Genomic DNA, 16,043 nt, shown 5'->3' with positions numbered 1-16,043 from the left:
TGCCGTCAGTCATCAGAGCCGCGTGTCTTGGAGCATCTGCCTATTTAATGTCAGAGATCCCAAATGTAATTCTGTATTAAAGCTATTTACATGACAGAGAGATGGATATAGAGAATTAATATTTCTTAACACTTGTTTTATCTTGTTTTCTTAAAACAGTTTTCAGTAATTCATTACTGCACAGAAACTGAACAAAAGCGAATAAGCCATTAAATTTGATCATATTCATTATTTACTGCTGATTAGAACCTGTGAAAAAATATAGCATTGTGTCTAAGCATCATTTACTCCCTGATCAACTGCGTCAGGATAGATTAAGTGTAATGAGCTTAAGTGAAGCAGGACCATGGATAAACCGCTCCTCGAGCGTCTTCAAAACACTATGGCCGTCTTTCACACGGTGCTGTCTGCACTTTTCTTCTGCCAGCGGCTCGGTTCTGCCGGATCCGTGTGTGTGACCGGATGCTCCTGTACGGACGAGGCCTTCGGAAGGTGAGTCAGTCCTTTAGAACAGATGTTGGTTTAGGCTGGTAGAAACACCCTATAAATGACCCAGTAACTCAATGTGTAGCTCGATTCAACTTATCTAGGGCAGAACTTGTCTTTTATGTGTATTAATGTTAATTTCCTGTAAACGCAGACAAAAATGTCTCCTTTTTTTCCTGCTAACATGCAGATCTTTGCTCTGTATGGAGCTTCCCTTAGGAAGGATCCCGCAAAACATTCCTGAGAATTCCATCAAAATCCGTATTGAACAGTCACACCTAGCTGAAATCCCTCAAGCGGCATTCGCTACAGTCAGTGCCTTAACCTTCCTATGGCTGAATTTTAACAATATAACGCTGATGAATATTAGAAGCCTGGAGGGACTGCACAACCTGACAGAGTTACGCATGCAGGGCAACAAACTGCGTTCAATACCATGGGCAGCTTTCCGGGACACTCCCAACCTTGACATTTTGGACCTGAAGCACAACCAAATAGACGTGCTCCCAGAATATGCCCTGCGGCACCTGCCCAAACTAACCTATTTCGATTTATCCTTCAATCAGCTTACCATCATTTCCAGAGACGTCTTCCTCAACTGGCCCCGCATCCAAACGCAGAGAGCCGCCGTCAAAGAGGAACGGGCTGACGTCGTTCTAGCACTGCATGAAAATCGATGGCTTTGTGACTGCAGACTCAAAGGCTTTGTTGAATTCATCGACTCTATCAGCCCACCGATGATCCTGATGAACTCGTATATGACGTGTTCAGGGCCTGAATCCAAAGCAGGAAAGTTCTTTCATCAGGTGGAGTTGAAGACATGCTTGAAGCCAGAAACCTCCAGTCCTCAAACTGACGTCACCCTCCCTCTGGGGTCAAAGGTCACCCTGAGGTGCTTGGTGAAGTCCAGACCTGAAGCGGTCGTCCGCTGGAGCTACAGTCTGAAACGCATCAGAGCTTTTACAGGTCAGCACTTTGCCTAATGGCTGTCCATTTGATACCTTCTTCAAGTAGTAGCTTGTTTGATTTACTCTTTTATCTTTGAAGCTAATCATGTTGTGGTGATCATCCTGTTCATTCTGACCTCCCTCTCGTCTTTTCTGCAGTTTCTCAGACTTGGATGAGCGACGACACCATCAGCTCTGCGCTGATTATTCCGGCTGTTCATGTGGCCGATCGAGGCGTTTACACCTGCGCTGCCAACAATTTCATCGGCAACTCCTCTGTCAGCGTCCAGCTCGATGTCGTCCTAGACCACAACTCCACTTTCCCGCCCTCACCCGCCTTCCCGCTGGCATCGGTTGATGAAAGCGTGTATATAGACATGCACATAGCCAAGCAGACCATCTATGGCATCACCATCGAGTGGTTTGCACTGACTGAGAAACCTGCAGAAACCTGGTTCACGGTTTATTTTGGCCGTTACGATGCATCTAAGAAAGACGCCATTCACGTGGGTCCAGGAACCAACAGCTACTCTGTCAGTGACCTGCTCCCGCTTACGAAATATGAAGTGTGCGTGACAGCGAGGAACCAGCCACCGCGAGACGGCCAGTGCGTTGTGTTCGTGACGGGCAGCGATGTGAACCCACCGGAGCAGAGAGCAAGACTCATCCACATTGTTGTCGTTGTTTGTGGCATGGTGCTGGCAGTGCCTGCTGGGATGTGCGTGTGCACGAGCGACACCAGAACACACTGCTGCGAGCGCTGCGCTGACCTGTACAACAGACACAAGCAGGAGACGTTTGATGGCCTGCAGGCGCCAAGTGATGAAGTTCTTTGTGGAGACTCTGCTGAGGTGAGGATGAAGAGGAGCTCAGAGCAGAAAACACAGAAACGGAACAGCAGCGCGCAGTTATATTAAAAAGTTTGTGATATTTTCTTTTGTGGATTGAATAGAAGCAAAAATTCACTGAATGCACTTTTGTCTTCTTCCATTTTCAGTGGGAGTGTTTCATTGGAAGTGTTGTATTCATTGATTTCACAGTATGTGCATTGTTTTAAATGTTTGTGAAATAAATGTCAAACATTAAAGGTGAGGTGGATTCATTCTGTTTATCGTAAAGTGGATCTTTTTTCTTTTCTTTTTTTTATATACATGAATGACAATTAGTCAGATTGCCATAATTCTAGTAAATCTTATAGAGTGTTTGGAGCTGTTTTGTTTGGTCATGAATGCCCCCCCCCCACACACACACACACATAATTAAAATTAATATTTGAATTATCTAAAACAACATGAAAAATATTTCAGCAAGTAGCTTCTGTACTGCTCCAATTTTACTCTTCAACATTACTATTGCTGCAAAACTGAATAGTAGAAAAAAAATCTCTTTTCATTTTTTTTTTCTTTTTTAAATAACACTTTAAAAATGTTTTATTTCTAAATGGATTTATAGCACAGAGTTTACATGATAAACACACTTGACATTTTGATATGCCGTACAAATAGCACATGTATTTTCATCTGCTCTTAAATCACTTCCAAAATATCAGTGAAAAAACTGTCTTTACAAAAGAATAAAAACAATAAAAATAATAATAAAAAGGTTTGACAGCAATAACTACAAATGAGAGAGTCTGGTTTCCGATGTCCGTACAGTCAGTAGACTTTCACCGAAGATCCTCAAGGCAAAAGTTGTTCAAAGAAGAAATAGTCAGACAGTAGGACACATCTACATACAGCACATCTATTGAAAACGATGGACAGAAAGGGCTGTTTTGGGTATTAATGATTAGACTGCTTAGACTAAATGTATTGAAACCTAAAGATGGCAGTATGGTGCTAATTATGAGATTACAGTGGCATTTGGCATCACTAGAACTAATGCATAAACTGGAAGAAGCACAGCAGGACTTGAGGTGTACATTACTGAAATAAACAGCACTTAATTAGCTGTTTTCTGTTTACAAACACATGTGCATAGACCAGCATTGGCAAGGTTTTTTTATGATTTTTTTTTTCTTGCAAGAAAACAAGCCAGATCATATAATTATGACTGTATGCCATTTTGAAAAACAGAAACACTTTAGATGAACCAGATGGCCACTTTAAAAACACTTTTTCACACACAAAGAAACATTCTTCACAAACAGCTGTTTGTAACATCAAATGTTTGGTTCACACATGTAGAACATGTCCAATGCGTCAGTGTGTCAGTAATAATAACCTTGATTTGCCTCAATAATTTTCTGTTCTATTCTCATTTTCAGCTCAGACACAAGAGCGGAGCTCATGCCACTGCCGTCTTTGTTGTGGCCGGATCTCTCATGGCCATCTGTGCTTTTGCTCGTCCTGCAGCTGGAGCTGCGACTGGGGATTTTAGAGGCCAGAGCGCCGGACACCGTGGGCACGGCCCGCACGCGCTCGCTCGGCCTGGAGCCGGCTGGAGGCGCAGGAGGCAGGACAGGAGCGCTGGGTGGAGGAGGCTTGGGTCTGGAGCTGCTGTTGCCACTCGTGTCATCATCGTCATCGAGGAATCGGCCAGCGTTAGGGTCGCTCTGTCCAAACGCTGACCTGAAGGTCCAGTGCCGCTGTTCTTTGGGCCTCCTGCGTATGATGCGACGTGCTGGCGTGATCCTATTGGATTTTGTGTTGCGAAAGAACATAACCGTGGAGATCATAACTGTCACCAACACCATAACAGAAATGATGCCGACCGCCAGGCCCAGAGCTTTCAGTGGATTGTCCCGGCTCTGCATGAGAAAGGCAGCCATGGGCCCTTTGAGACTATTCTACAAAAAATAAAGAAAAAAAGGGATGTAAATAATGTACACACCATGAAAAAGTACTGTGGCTGTACCATGGTACAATAAAACCAGAGGGCCTAAACTGTTGTAAAAAAATAAATTGTACAAACTTTTAAATAATTGTTTCAAAAGTTAATTCTTTTTTAATAAAAAAAGTCATCGGTTCTAATTTTATTTTAGGAATTTATAATTTGACAATAAACTCAAATCGGTCTATTCAGTTGTGTTGTGTAGACGTCCGTTTTCTCCATATTTGGAATTCTAAAGCCTAACGTTTTCAGCTCTGTGATTGGTGGTCCAGCTGTGAGGTTACAGAGGGCCAATCAATGAGAGACAGATTTCGAATGACAGGAAAATTGACCAATCATATCGTTCCTCTAAATGGGTGTGCCTTGTTATCACGAACGTTATGACGCGTTCCGCCCGCTGCTGGGAACGCGATCGGGAAAAAACGCTGATAATATTGCTATGGAAACCATAACATTAATGAGGAGGACATCATTGCTAATGTATTATCAACACCATTTTCAATACTAACTTTTAAAGAAAAGCTGGAGTTAATCTGCAAAGGAAGAGCTAACTTTTGTGCAGAAAGCCAAAGCTTTTAAAAGCATTTCAACCACAGATGACAAGAAGCTAAAGCTCTGCTGCCAGAGCTGTTTGCTGTTTGGGTAAGTTATTTAAAATTTAATAGATTATGTGACTGATTTCATTCTGGCCACCGCTGCCACTGTTTTACTTATGTTAAGCTTTACTTGAGAAAACTTCTGGTCAATCTGTAAATTTTGTAACTTACTAACATGCACATTTACTGTAATTCTGCATAATGGTTACATTTATCCCAAATCATTAGTTTAACTGTCCCAGTCTAATGATATGTTTATTATCAGCATTGCATGTTTGTGGTGATGGGTCGCTGTTCACTGATGATGCGGAAGTGACATGCGTCGGCTTACATTAAATTTAGTTGTTTTTGTGGCAGTTGTCACCATATTCCGCTGAAATGCACACCGATTGTGTGATGATGCACTTATTTGAAATGAGGATCTGCAATTTATTAATTTTTGCTTCATTTGGGTGAGAACGCTCATGCTAACTCTTATGTTTGTATGTGGCATTTCTTGTTAGAAGTAAAATGCAGTATTATAGAAAAGGACATAGCTAGGCTGATTTTAGGCTGAGTTTACTTTTTTCCCGACGAGGGAAGGGGATGAGGGGCCACGGTTCAGAAGTCACAGTTCACTACTGAATAAAACAGTTGTTTATAAACTATACACAATCCATATTCCTATGCCAAGGTATTCACATCATAACCCAAAGTGCTGCACGTGGTAGTAATATGGTATTTTCACAAACACAAATGGAAAAATAATCATTCAAAGCTGTTTTAAACGCATACAGCGACCCTCGTCTCACCGCCTCTGTGATGTCGATTTTGACAACGGCTGTGGTGCTGAAGGACGGAGAGCCTCGATCACGGGCTTGAACCACCACAGACCACCTGCAGTCCTTCTGTCTGGTGATGTTCTGCACGATCTCCATAGACTTGATGTACGGTTTGAGCTTAATCTCTCCTGTGGATGTGTTGATGTCAAAGATGTTGTCTGGATCTGCCTTCATGATGGAATATTCAATGATGTTATTGGGTTCCTCTGCGTCCTCATCCACAGCCTGAACACAAACCAGAATCAAATCCAAATCATCTCATTTATATTCACACCAGTAGTGACAGTCTTGTTCAGCTGAATTGCTCACAGATGCAAAACTTCAAGCAGGTTGTGGAGTTCATGCCGTCAGGCGCAATGAGAGATTTGGCTTTTTATTATTGGCAAATTTTGTTAAAGAACAAAAACTACAAGCCCACAAACCTGTATTTGCACTGGTGCTCCAATAATCATGGTCTTTTCCAGGAAGTTCTGGTTGAACTCTGGCGGATGGTCATTTTGGTCGAGCACAGTGACAAAAACCTCTGCAAGGCTGTATTTCCCCTCAGTGTCTTCAGCTTTTACATAGAAATTATATTTTGACTTGACTTCAGCATCTAAAGAGGCCCAGGGCTGCGTGTAAATGATGCCAGATGTGGGGTGAATGAGAAATCTGAAACAGACACAAGACTTTATTTAAAAATATGATGTGGTTAACATCGCAAATGATGTTTAACTCATGTGTCTAGCATGAGAAGTGTCCAATGAATACCATCCTGCACAGGACGAGACATGTTTCAGTGCGGTAATGATGGAATAAAACACAGAAGCTCCATTCACTGGCTGTTTTAAAATCAAAATAAACATGCGGGCCTGTGCCTGATATTAAAACCATTATAAGAACTTCATCAAGTCTGGATTTCAAGCAGCTGCTTTTTTTTCTTGTGAGTGTGAAAATTAACAGTCAGCCAGAAACCTGCTATTTTTCACACCATTATAATTTGCCTCCTGCATTGGGGAAGAATCAAGGCATAAATTTACAGGTTTTGCATTACCCGTATGTGTTCTACCTCCAGCTGTCAAATCGCTCGCTAATTGGGCCCTGACTCACTCGCGGGGTGTGGAGATGCTATTTTTATTTCTCCAATCCCATAACAAGATTAGCCTGCTCCCTCACCGGAGTCTGTCTGTAAGCCGTTTTGTACTTGTCCTTTAGTCCTTTACAGGCCTTAGATCCCTCACTCTCGCCTGTGTTTGGGTCCTCGCTTGTGTTTATGTGACACTTTTTGACCTGACAAAACTAACGTCACACACTAAATCGCAGATGCTGGAATTTGGTCCCATTCTGTTTGAGTTAGATTTGCCATCGAATCCATCATTTTAGATATCTTTTGTGCAAAAATCTCAAGCAGCTGTTTGAAGAGTGACGTCTGTAATTAATTAAAGCTCAATCCAAACAGATGACTGAACAAAATGCTATGTTGTTAAAGGCAGAACATCTCTGTTACTGGAGCTCAGTATGGCTCTGCCTAAGTGGCAGAATCACTTATTCGAAGCCATGATGTTCAGTATTGACGGAGCAGCTACAGTATTTCTCTGTACTCACAGATCAGCGCCAGAGCCGTAGATGGAGTATTTCACTTCCCCCCAAAGTCCTGAGTCGGGGTCTGTTGCCTGTAAAAACAGCAAACACACATCAGTGCTCCACACGTAACGCACCAAACCACTCAATGTAAGACCTGCAGCTGAGAAATATTCCCCTGCTGTAAGATTATGAACCGGAGCATTTGTTCTGGAAAGCTCATTTCTCTACAAATATAAGCAAAGGAGCAGACAACTCTGCCTAAATTTAGCACTTAGTGTTCATGTCTTGGTTGAACATCATTTCACAAAGATGCTTACGGTCACTGAGACGACGTTGGAGCCTCCGGGTGAATTTTCAGGGATCCTGGCAATGTAAAACTCCGAGGAGAACTTTGGAATGTTGTCGTTTGTGTCCAAAAGATTGATCAGAATATCCGCGGTGGCACTGAAGCGCTCTGGAGTGTCGATCTCAACTGCTAACAGCTGAAAAACAGCATACGCACTTCTCAGCATAAAACACCATGAGATGACACACTGCAAACATAAGATCAGGATCAGACCTTGAATGTTAAGAACTGGTATTTTTCGTAGTCGATTGCGGTTGAGTTTTCCACAATGATGGTGACTTGGGCTTCATTGAGAACCGTCTGAGGAACCACACGGAGAACTCGGGGTCCCACCAGCAGCAGTCGAAATTTAGCATTCGCTCCCTGGATGACATGGGAGAGATCATAGGATATGGTACATTAATAGAGAAAAACTACTTAAAACATCCACAGGAAACAGTTTATGTATAAGTGTTAAAAGATAAAAGTGTATTAGGCTAAAAAAGAGAGAGTGTGTGTGCGTGTGTACAGATGAAACCTGATGACATATCTTTTCCCAACATAATATGATCAATCACAATATCTTAAATATTAAATAAAAAATTGTCTTAAACTTTACAAAATGGCAAAAGTTTATTGTTAGGTTTAAATTGGCCTTTCAGTAACAGATTTAAAGTGTGAATGTTGAGCATCACTGTCATTTTGATTTGTGTAACGTGTTGTAAATCTACAACATTAATTTTCTGAAAGCAGAGCAATCTGTGGGCCGTCATCCACTCTCAATTTAAGCAAAACGGACTTGAATTGTGCGATTCACACTGGAAGAACAGCCCTCACTTTACAGTTCTCACACATTTACTATTTATAGCTCTGCATTTATGATCAGAATGTAGACTGGAACGCAGGGATATTTTCTAAATGAAATGCATGTATGAATGGTGGCGACTGCTGGTGAATGCAATGAAACGAGGCAAAAGTTTAATGTGTGATCATGTTCAGTGTGTGCACCTGGTCAGAGTCGTTGACTGTGATCTTCAGACCTCGGAGAATCTCTCCCTCCGGCGGGTGTTCGTACATGGTCAGCTCAAACCGGTTCTGTGGGCCGTTCTCGCCGTAGAATGTGGGTGGGTGGTTGTTCAGGTCCACCACACGAATACTGACTGTGGTGATGGCGTAGTCAATTATCTGGTTGTCAGGTCCAACCTCCGAAGCCTTGGTTTAAAATGAAGCAAGTCTTATGTCATGCATGATACTACTTATAAATAGACACTCAATCTTTACTGATATTCATATTATAATTATAGCCAACCTTGACTTTTAATTCATATAACTCATTCCTCAGCTGTACAGGAAATGATGTCAGGCTGATACACCCACTGGTGCTGTTGATGCTAAAGAAGCCGTCGCTGCCTTTAGTGAACAGAAGAAGAGACAGACGCTGTACAACAGATTTAATGAAGCTCTTAGTTTAGCACAATCTAACATTATTAAGACTGAACTTGGTAGATAAATTGAGCTAGATGACATGAAGGCAGATGTTTAGCTCTCCAGTTCAGAAATTTAAATGAGCACTGAAGCAATAATGCAGCTGACCGTTCAGAATGGAGTAATGGATGGGATTGGGGCTGTTCTGGTCCCCGTCCTTGGCAAAAACAGTGAATATCTCTGAACCCTGGACACAAAACAGAAAAAAAGACAGAACATTGTCATAAAAGCTCATGGATTTTAGAAATACACAAACATACATATATATGAAATGTATATGAAATAGTCTCATACTTACTGGTACAGAGACTTCATAGACAAATCCAAAATACGGAGTACCAACAAACACTGGAGGACAATCTTGGGTGTCGATGACATTGATGGTTACGATGGCTGTTGAGGTCATAACCTGGTATTTCCCGTGATATTTACCACCTCCATCCTGAAATAGATGCACAGCACGATGTTCAGATAGTCACTGATTTAAACGGCCACAAGAGAAAATTCTTCTTATCTTTGGACTTCATTTTACAACATAAAGGCATTAGTGAAAGATCAAAGCAAACTCCCCAAACTATTACAAAGAACAGAGAGGATTTTGTTGCTCACCTTTGCAACAACAGTGACAAAATGAGTCCTGGACAGTTCGTAATCCAGAGATTCACCAGGTCTGATGCGCAGAACGCCACTGTGACCGTCGATGGTGAACTTACTGCTGGACTGCAAACGAAATGACAACTGATGAAGATTTCTTTCCTGAAATATATAACACATCTCTCAAAATTACAATCTCTTCTGTCCGAACCTCAACCGTTTCAGACCGATCTGTTCCAAAAGATGACTCTCAGACGTTACGAGCTTGGTTGTCACGCATGTGTAATGCTATTTCATGCATTCTGACTTATTTACACTGTTAAAGAGTTGGATTCTCATGCTCAACACGGCCAAAGTTTCAAAGCACGAGTTGGGTGTATGACGGAGTATTTCTGTGCCAAATATACTCTTCCAAATCCTCATAAACTTTGCGGTCTTTTTTTTCGAGTATGGGCCTGTGTGATGTTAACAGGGCACTTCTTCCAGAAGGGTGACTAATGGATTTGTAAAAGTACAAATATTTCCTGAATTCATTCAATTAATTTGAGCTCATGAAAGCTGCATGTAGAATAATTATATCAGAAATGATGAAACATGTAGTTTTAAAAAAAGTATAAGAATAATAGACGTTCACGTTTCCTCTGAGAAACATGCACTTAGAGGCCAGATGCTCGGCTCACTTTGGTGTGGGAAATGTTCAGAAATGTCCGACCTCAGATGCCTCATGAATCAGAGCGACATGTGGCCGAGCGCAGAGGTAAGCCAGGCTAAGCCCTCAACCTGCCTAAATGTAATTGAAATTTAATCCAGTAGCAGCACATTTTCTGATGGTACTTTGGTGTCACGTCTGTTCGACAGGCGATGTGTGTGTGTGTGTGTGTGTGTGTGTGTGTGTCAGTGTCTCTGCAGCATCCCACATGACTGTCCTCTACAGACACAGAGTATAAATGTTAACACTGGTATTAGCACACAAAGCTTATGACATCTTAGAGATTAAAATATGTTCAGTGGTTATTATTTTAAACTCATTCCCTTGAGAAAGGGACTAAATCAGATTTTTAAAAGAGTGACCACTGATGCCACAGGAAGTTGTTTGGTCTAACCTGCAGGTAGTAGGAGACACTTCCTCCAGAGCCGAGGTCTCTGTCGACGGCCTGAACCCTGTAGATGCTGCTGCCCGAGGCGGCGTCCTTCAACGCAGATCACAGACATTCAAACACGTCATTAGAAGAGATTCGCCAATAATGCAGACTGTTTATTATGACACGCATCCATTCGTTTCCAAACTGCTTTTCATTCTTACCTCGGGGACATCCACTATGTATGGTCGATTTAAAAACTCAGGCTTTTCGTCATTAACATCTGTGATAAACACTCGCACATTTTCTACAACCTGGAGAAACGAGGTATAAAGTAAATTTGACCTGACAATTTGCACATTCATTGTCAAAAATGTACACTAAAGCACATTAAACACAACACACATAATACAGAGGACTATGGTACTAAATAATAATTAATGAACAACTATAATTGAAATCCAGTGTCAAAGGCTATTTATACCTCTTCTTAAAGGTGAAGTGTGTAATTTTGGCACCACTAGCAGCATTAAACAAAATCCTAAATTAATGATTATTTCCCAAACATTCCTGCAGCCAAACAGATTCCAGTCAGCAGATCACATTGGCATTAACACTAAACGAGCTCACGTCACTGGTTGAGTCAGAAGTTCCTCACACTAATCAATGTTGTGAAAGCGTCACAGAGTCACAAGGTGTGTTTGACTTCAACTGATCGATTTGCTGCTTCTAGTCAGGGTTTGGAGTCCAAAACGTGACGTCGCAGATGAACTGGATTACATGCAGTAATTGTTGCATTTTCCAAACTTGTTTCAGACATTTACATGTAGCAACACTTTTCATTCATTAGATTCTGTACTGCACCTGAATGTCATTTTCATCAGTTTTATGTTAATAAACTTGACACAACATTAAGATTACATTAAAATTATTTTACTTGTATGAAAATATGGATTTGTGAGAATTAGCAGATCTGGGGCCTGTACCATGAAGCCAGATTCGCTGGCTAAGTTTCAGATTAGTTTGCACCAATTCTGTGTTTTAGGTACCATGAAAGTGACTTTGCTTTTAGCGGTGTTCATCGCCATAGTAACTTATGCTCCACAGCTAACCTGCTCCGGGGCAGGATATGTTCTGGGTTAGAGATCTCCAACTGAAATTGGACCAATCAGATGTGAGCAAACTGACACTGACAAATCCAACGCAATAAAGTCACTCCCCCAGTTTCTCTTCCTCCAAATTAAAGACACTATAGCAGCAAAAACAAAACAAAAAAAATTATTATATTATTTATATATGATTTCTATAATTATTATATGATCTATATTATTAATCCATTACACACATGCAATTTTAGTTTAACCGTTATTATTAAGCATTTAGTTTTGATGAATATTAATATATACAGATCATATGTAATATAAATAAGCTGTAAATAAACTTTAACTATGATGTGACCTTACAAGTATGTCTCTTTCGCAATATATCAACTATATAAACTAACTTCACAACTTTCATTTGCCCTGATAGAGAAAGATCGTTTTTTTTATTTGTCCTCTTGCACAGACAAGTATTTTCCATTAGTGTAAATGTGTTTAAATTCTTCATTTGCAGCAAAAGAGTTTTGAATCGCGTTGACTCTCTCGCGAGAAGTGAATCACAGTTTATCATGCTGCAAAGCATGTGATTGGCTGTTTGCCACTGATGTCACAGATTCATGTGCAAACGCTCCACAAACTCAGGATCAAAGCCTGAGTTGACAGAGGAAGTTGATGATCAGCATCATGGTACCAACAAAGCCGGATTGGAGTGGTTTGGTATTGTCAACTTGAAACTAATCCTATAACCCTGAGTTTGTTCAACTTCCCCTGAAGGTGTCAGAATAAACATAAAAATGTGTCATTGTTGTCATCCAACGAATCTGGCCAATCGTCATCATCGGAGGTCATGCAGCCTGAGCGAGACACTGCTGTTTTGATGGCATTCATCACAGTGGAAATGTGGAAGTGCCGTCTTCTCAAGTTGGACAAAATTTCTACCCAACATGCACTGCTTCCAGTCAGATGCTGGTGTAGTGACAAACTACCCAAAAATTGGGTCTCCGTTAGGAATCCATGTGCTCCCATTGGTTCAAATTGTTTTTAATTGGTCCTCTTCTTAGCACCTGTTTACAATTCCTACAAAATCATGTTATGATAAATGCTGTTTCAACTACGTTATAATGACCATTTATGTCTGTATTAGTTAGCTTATGTACTAGCATAGCATAAAGATACCCGCTTAGCCTGATACTGCTTAGTTCATACACGCATTTGCTCTAACCCTGCATGTATTCACAATCATCTTTAATATAACTGTGTGTTAAAAAAAAGTGTTAAATGCCCAAATATTTTAGTTATGAATAAAACAAATTAATGATGTTCAATTATTCACTTAATAAGCTATTATAAGTATTATTTATTAATTAACAGTTACTCTAGTGTAAGACATTACGTGCAATTGGTTTTATTATGCACTAATTTGTCTGATTTGTCATGATACGGTCGGTCTGTGCAGTGCCACATGAAGTCAAACACACCTTACAATGTTTCACTCCTTACAAACTACCAATGACTGACTCATTCGATGACACGCCACTAGCAGAACATACAAACAACAACACACTTCTGCTTTAAGAAGCGAGCCTGTAATTTAAATGTGTTGCAATCATGTTTTATCACCTTGTTTCTGCCATCTGTGATGGTCACAAATGCCACGATCTCATCCTGAACCTTAACAATCAAAAGTTTCATTATTAACACAAATATCAGACTTCAGCTGGTATTTTTCCTGATTTATGTCCATATAATGTGCCATTTTAATAACATGTACACTCACCTCTCTGTCCAGATCTTCAATGAGAGTCACATTCCCTGATTTGGGCTCAACACTGAAACACTCTCTGGAGCCCTTATCAAAGGTCAAGCCGTAGGTCACGGGTTCCCCTTCCGGATCGGAGCCGTTCAGCGTGTACACATGAGTCCCTGTGGAAGAACGAGTCAAATATGAACAAATGATCTCAAAGTATGTGTACATACAGTATGTGCTCCTCAACACTGAGATGACCTAAAACCAGAAACGCACTGGAAGCAATTCTTTGTCACTCATATTGCATCAAAATTAGCTGAATATCTGAGAAATGAATTTCGGCACACAACAAAAATGAATTCAGCATGATCAGAGATTTGGCTCATTATATCTCTGTTCTGTGATCAGTTCAATATGACACATTCGGTCTGTGCGTACGCCAGCATACAGCATTTGATGTTCTTATGTTTTCTGTTAGTCTGACGGCATGATATCAGTGTGTCATCACAGAAGTGAGGTGCATTTGAGTGCTAACCAACAGATGTGTCTTCAGCGATACTGAAAAGTGCCATGTTTCCATTCCTGCTGCCAGCTCCGTTATCATAGAAATACGGTGCGAAGTCAGATTTCCCTGAAAACACAGATACTTCGAACTCAGCATCAAATAACATGGAAATACACATCAAGCTTTTTGAACATGAAACATCAGAATGAAATAAAGTGTTGGTTGTGACATCTTTGGTAGACTGACAAAAGCATTCAGCGAAATCACTGACACAGAAATCATTTGGACCAATGCATGTGAAATTCAGTTATTCAAATTCAATTCTTAGTGAGAATTACATGCATTTTAGATAACTGCTCTAAAAATAAAACAATAGTTTTACTGTAAATTGTTTCAAGTTTTAAGTTAAATGTGTATATTGAAGGACAAATAACCAAGTAGCACAGCTCTGCTCTCCTGCGAACACTCACATTATACTTAAAGGATTATTGAGACAGTCACAGTTCTGAAGCTGATTACACAAAGACTACAGTCTCGTCTCTAACCAGTAAAACACTCAGTAACTCACCCATAGACATCCACAGTGACATGAGAAGAATTACAGTCTGTTTTTCCCTCATACTCTTCATCCTGCAGAAAAGTGTGAACCGACTGAAGGATCATATGGTGAGAGATGCAGCCGCTGCCCATCTGAAGACGTCTTTAAACACGTCTGAGCGCAGGAGAAGCAGCCTCCGTAATCCTGTGACTCACTGCAGCTCACGACTCAAAGACGGACCTAGAACAACAAACACATCTAACCATCACCAAGACTCGAAGAAGAAAGGAGCAGGGGTTAGGAACACAGTGCCAAATTTTCATTTTTAAACTTAACATTCATTTTAAGGTCAGACTCCATAATACCTGCTTTTTACCTAGAGATATAATTGAGGCTTATGTAGATTTAGACAATCTGTTCTGTACCTTCAGAACTAAAAGAAATGGAAGGACAGAACCTTCAATACATCCATCATTTTCCTATGAAGTGTACATTTGTAACATCTCCCTGAGTTATTTTAAGGGGTGAATGTGACGTACATTGGGGTTTTAAGTAGTTCACACGTCACACATTTGACTGAACGCAGAACGGTCACGAGAATTGCTCAGCTTTATACAGTGTAAATGAGTACACACCCTTTGAAAAGTAACATTTTAAACAATATATCTCAATGAACCCGAAAAAAATTCCATTAAAGCTGCAAACAGCAATGAAAGTGCATCAGTGAATGTTTGAACCTTTTTAATAGTTGTGTTGGAGTCCCTCAGTTGTCCTCAATGTGAAAAGATGGATCTCAAATCATTCAGTCACTGTTGTAAAGGGTTCAAATATGCAGAAGATGCTGGAAAACTGAAGAATCTGCAGGATCTGGAGGATTTTTCTGAAGAACAGAGCTCAGTTTAACTGCTCAGGACAAACAAGAGACTCACGAACAACCATCACAAAACATAAAAATAGAATACATACATGCATACAGTATATACACACACACACACACACACACATATATATATATATATAAATAATGTATGCTAACCCTAACATACATACATATATATTTACACTATAAACAGAAATGCAACAGGGTAAAAATAATTTACTTCTTTGTGAATAATTTATTTCTTAGTGAACAAATTAGTGAGCATTAACCTAGAATTTTAAGAGCTTAAAAAAAGAAAGCAATTTAAATGCAATTACATGTTGGAGGAAAACTTCATTCTGAATCAGAAAAACAAATAATCAGAAATAAGGACATTGCTCTTTTGAACAAGTGACAACTTTTTACAAATATCCCATCCAAGCTTCCTCTTCTAGAAACAGTTCGTATCAAAATAGCTTCCTCGAACACTCGTATTAAACTTCTTAAATTAAATGTGGTCTGAAAAACCTATTGTAAACTTTTAAGTCTCCTTCCAAAATCCCATG

At 40.3% G+C, this 16,043-nt stretch overlaps 2 protein-coding genes across 4 annotated transcripts; one reads left to right on the top strand and one right to left on the bottom strand.

Annotated features, from left to right (window-relative positions):
* Nucleotides 1-442: 442 nt before the first annotated feature.
* LOC137008281 (leucine-rich repeat, immunoglobulin-like domain and transmembrane domain-containing protein 2) lies at nt 443-2,350 on the top strand. The gene is made up of 3 exons (XM_067370247.1): nt 443-492; nt 677-1,452; nt 1,593-2,350. Exons 2-3 carry the CDS (start codon nt 690-692, stop codon nt 2,348-2,350), a joined length of 1,521 nt encoding a protein of 506 aa, XP_067226348.1. The 5' UTR covers nt 443-492; nt 677-689.
* A 580-nt stretch (nt 2,351-2,930) lies between these two features.
* Nucleotides 2,931-15,097, bottom strand: LOC137007947 (cadherin-related family member 1a). Of its 3 annotated transcripts, none has more exons than XM_067369664.1 (18): nt 14,995-15,097; nt 14,649-14,858; nt 14,111-14,206; nt 13,606-13,751; nt 13,449-13,499; nt 10,953-11,042; nt 10,753-10,839; nt 9,665-9,811; nt 9,354-9,497; nt 9,164-9,242; nt 8,880-8,980; nt 8,579-8,782; nt 7,805-7,954; nt 7,563-7,727; nt 7,267-7,334; nt 6,105-6,333; nt 5,653-5,907; nt 2,931-4,221 (listed from the first exon to the last, which is right to left on the bottom strand). In XM_067369664.1, the coding sequence occupies exons 2-18, from the start codon at nt 14,707-14,709 to the stop codon at nt 3,643-3,645; spliced, it is 2,652 nt and encodes an 883-aa protein (XP_067225765.1). In that variant the 5' UTR covers nt 14,710-14,858; nt 14,995-15,097; the 3' UTR covers nt 2,931-3,642. The 3 variants fall into 3 exon arrangements, with proteins under 3 accessions (XP_067225765.1, XP_067225767.1, XP_067225766.1); XM_067369666.1 differs by having other exon boundaries at nt 9,665-9,775; XM_067369665.1 differs by having other exon boundaries at nt 14,984-15,081.
* Between the last annotated feature and the right edge of the window lie 946 nt (nt 15,098-16,043).

Source organism: Chanodichthys erythropterus, chromosome 19, assembly GCF_024489055.1.
Source record: "Chanodichthys erythropterus isolate Z2021 chromosome 19, ASM2448905v1, whole genome shotgun sequence".
Classification (NCBI taxonomy): Eukaryota; Metazoa; Chordata; class Actinopteri; order Cypriniformes; family Xenocyprididae; genus Chanodichthys; species Chanodichthys erythropterus.
Note: the sequence above shows the minus strand (reverse complement) of the source record. Positions and strands in the feature narration are given on the sequence as shown.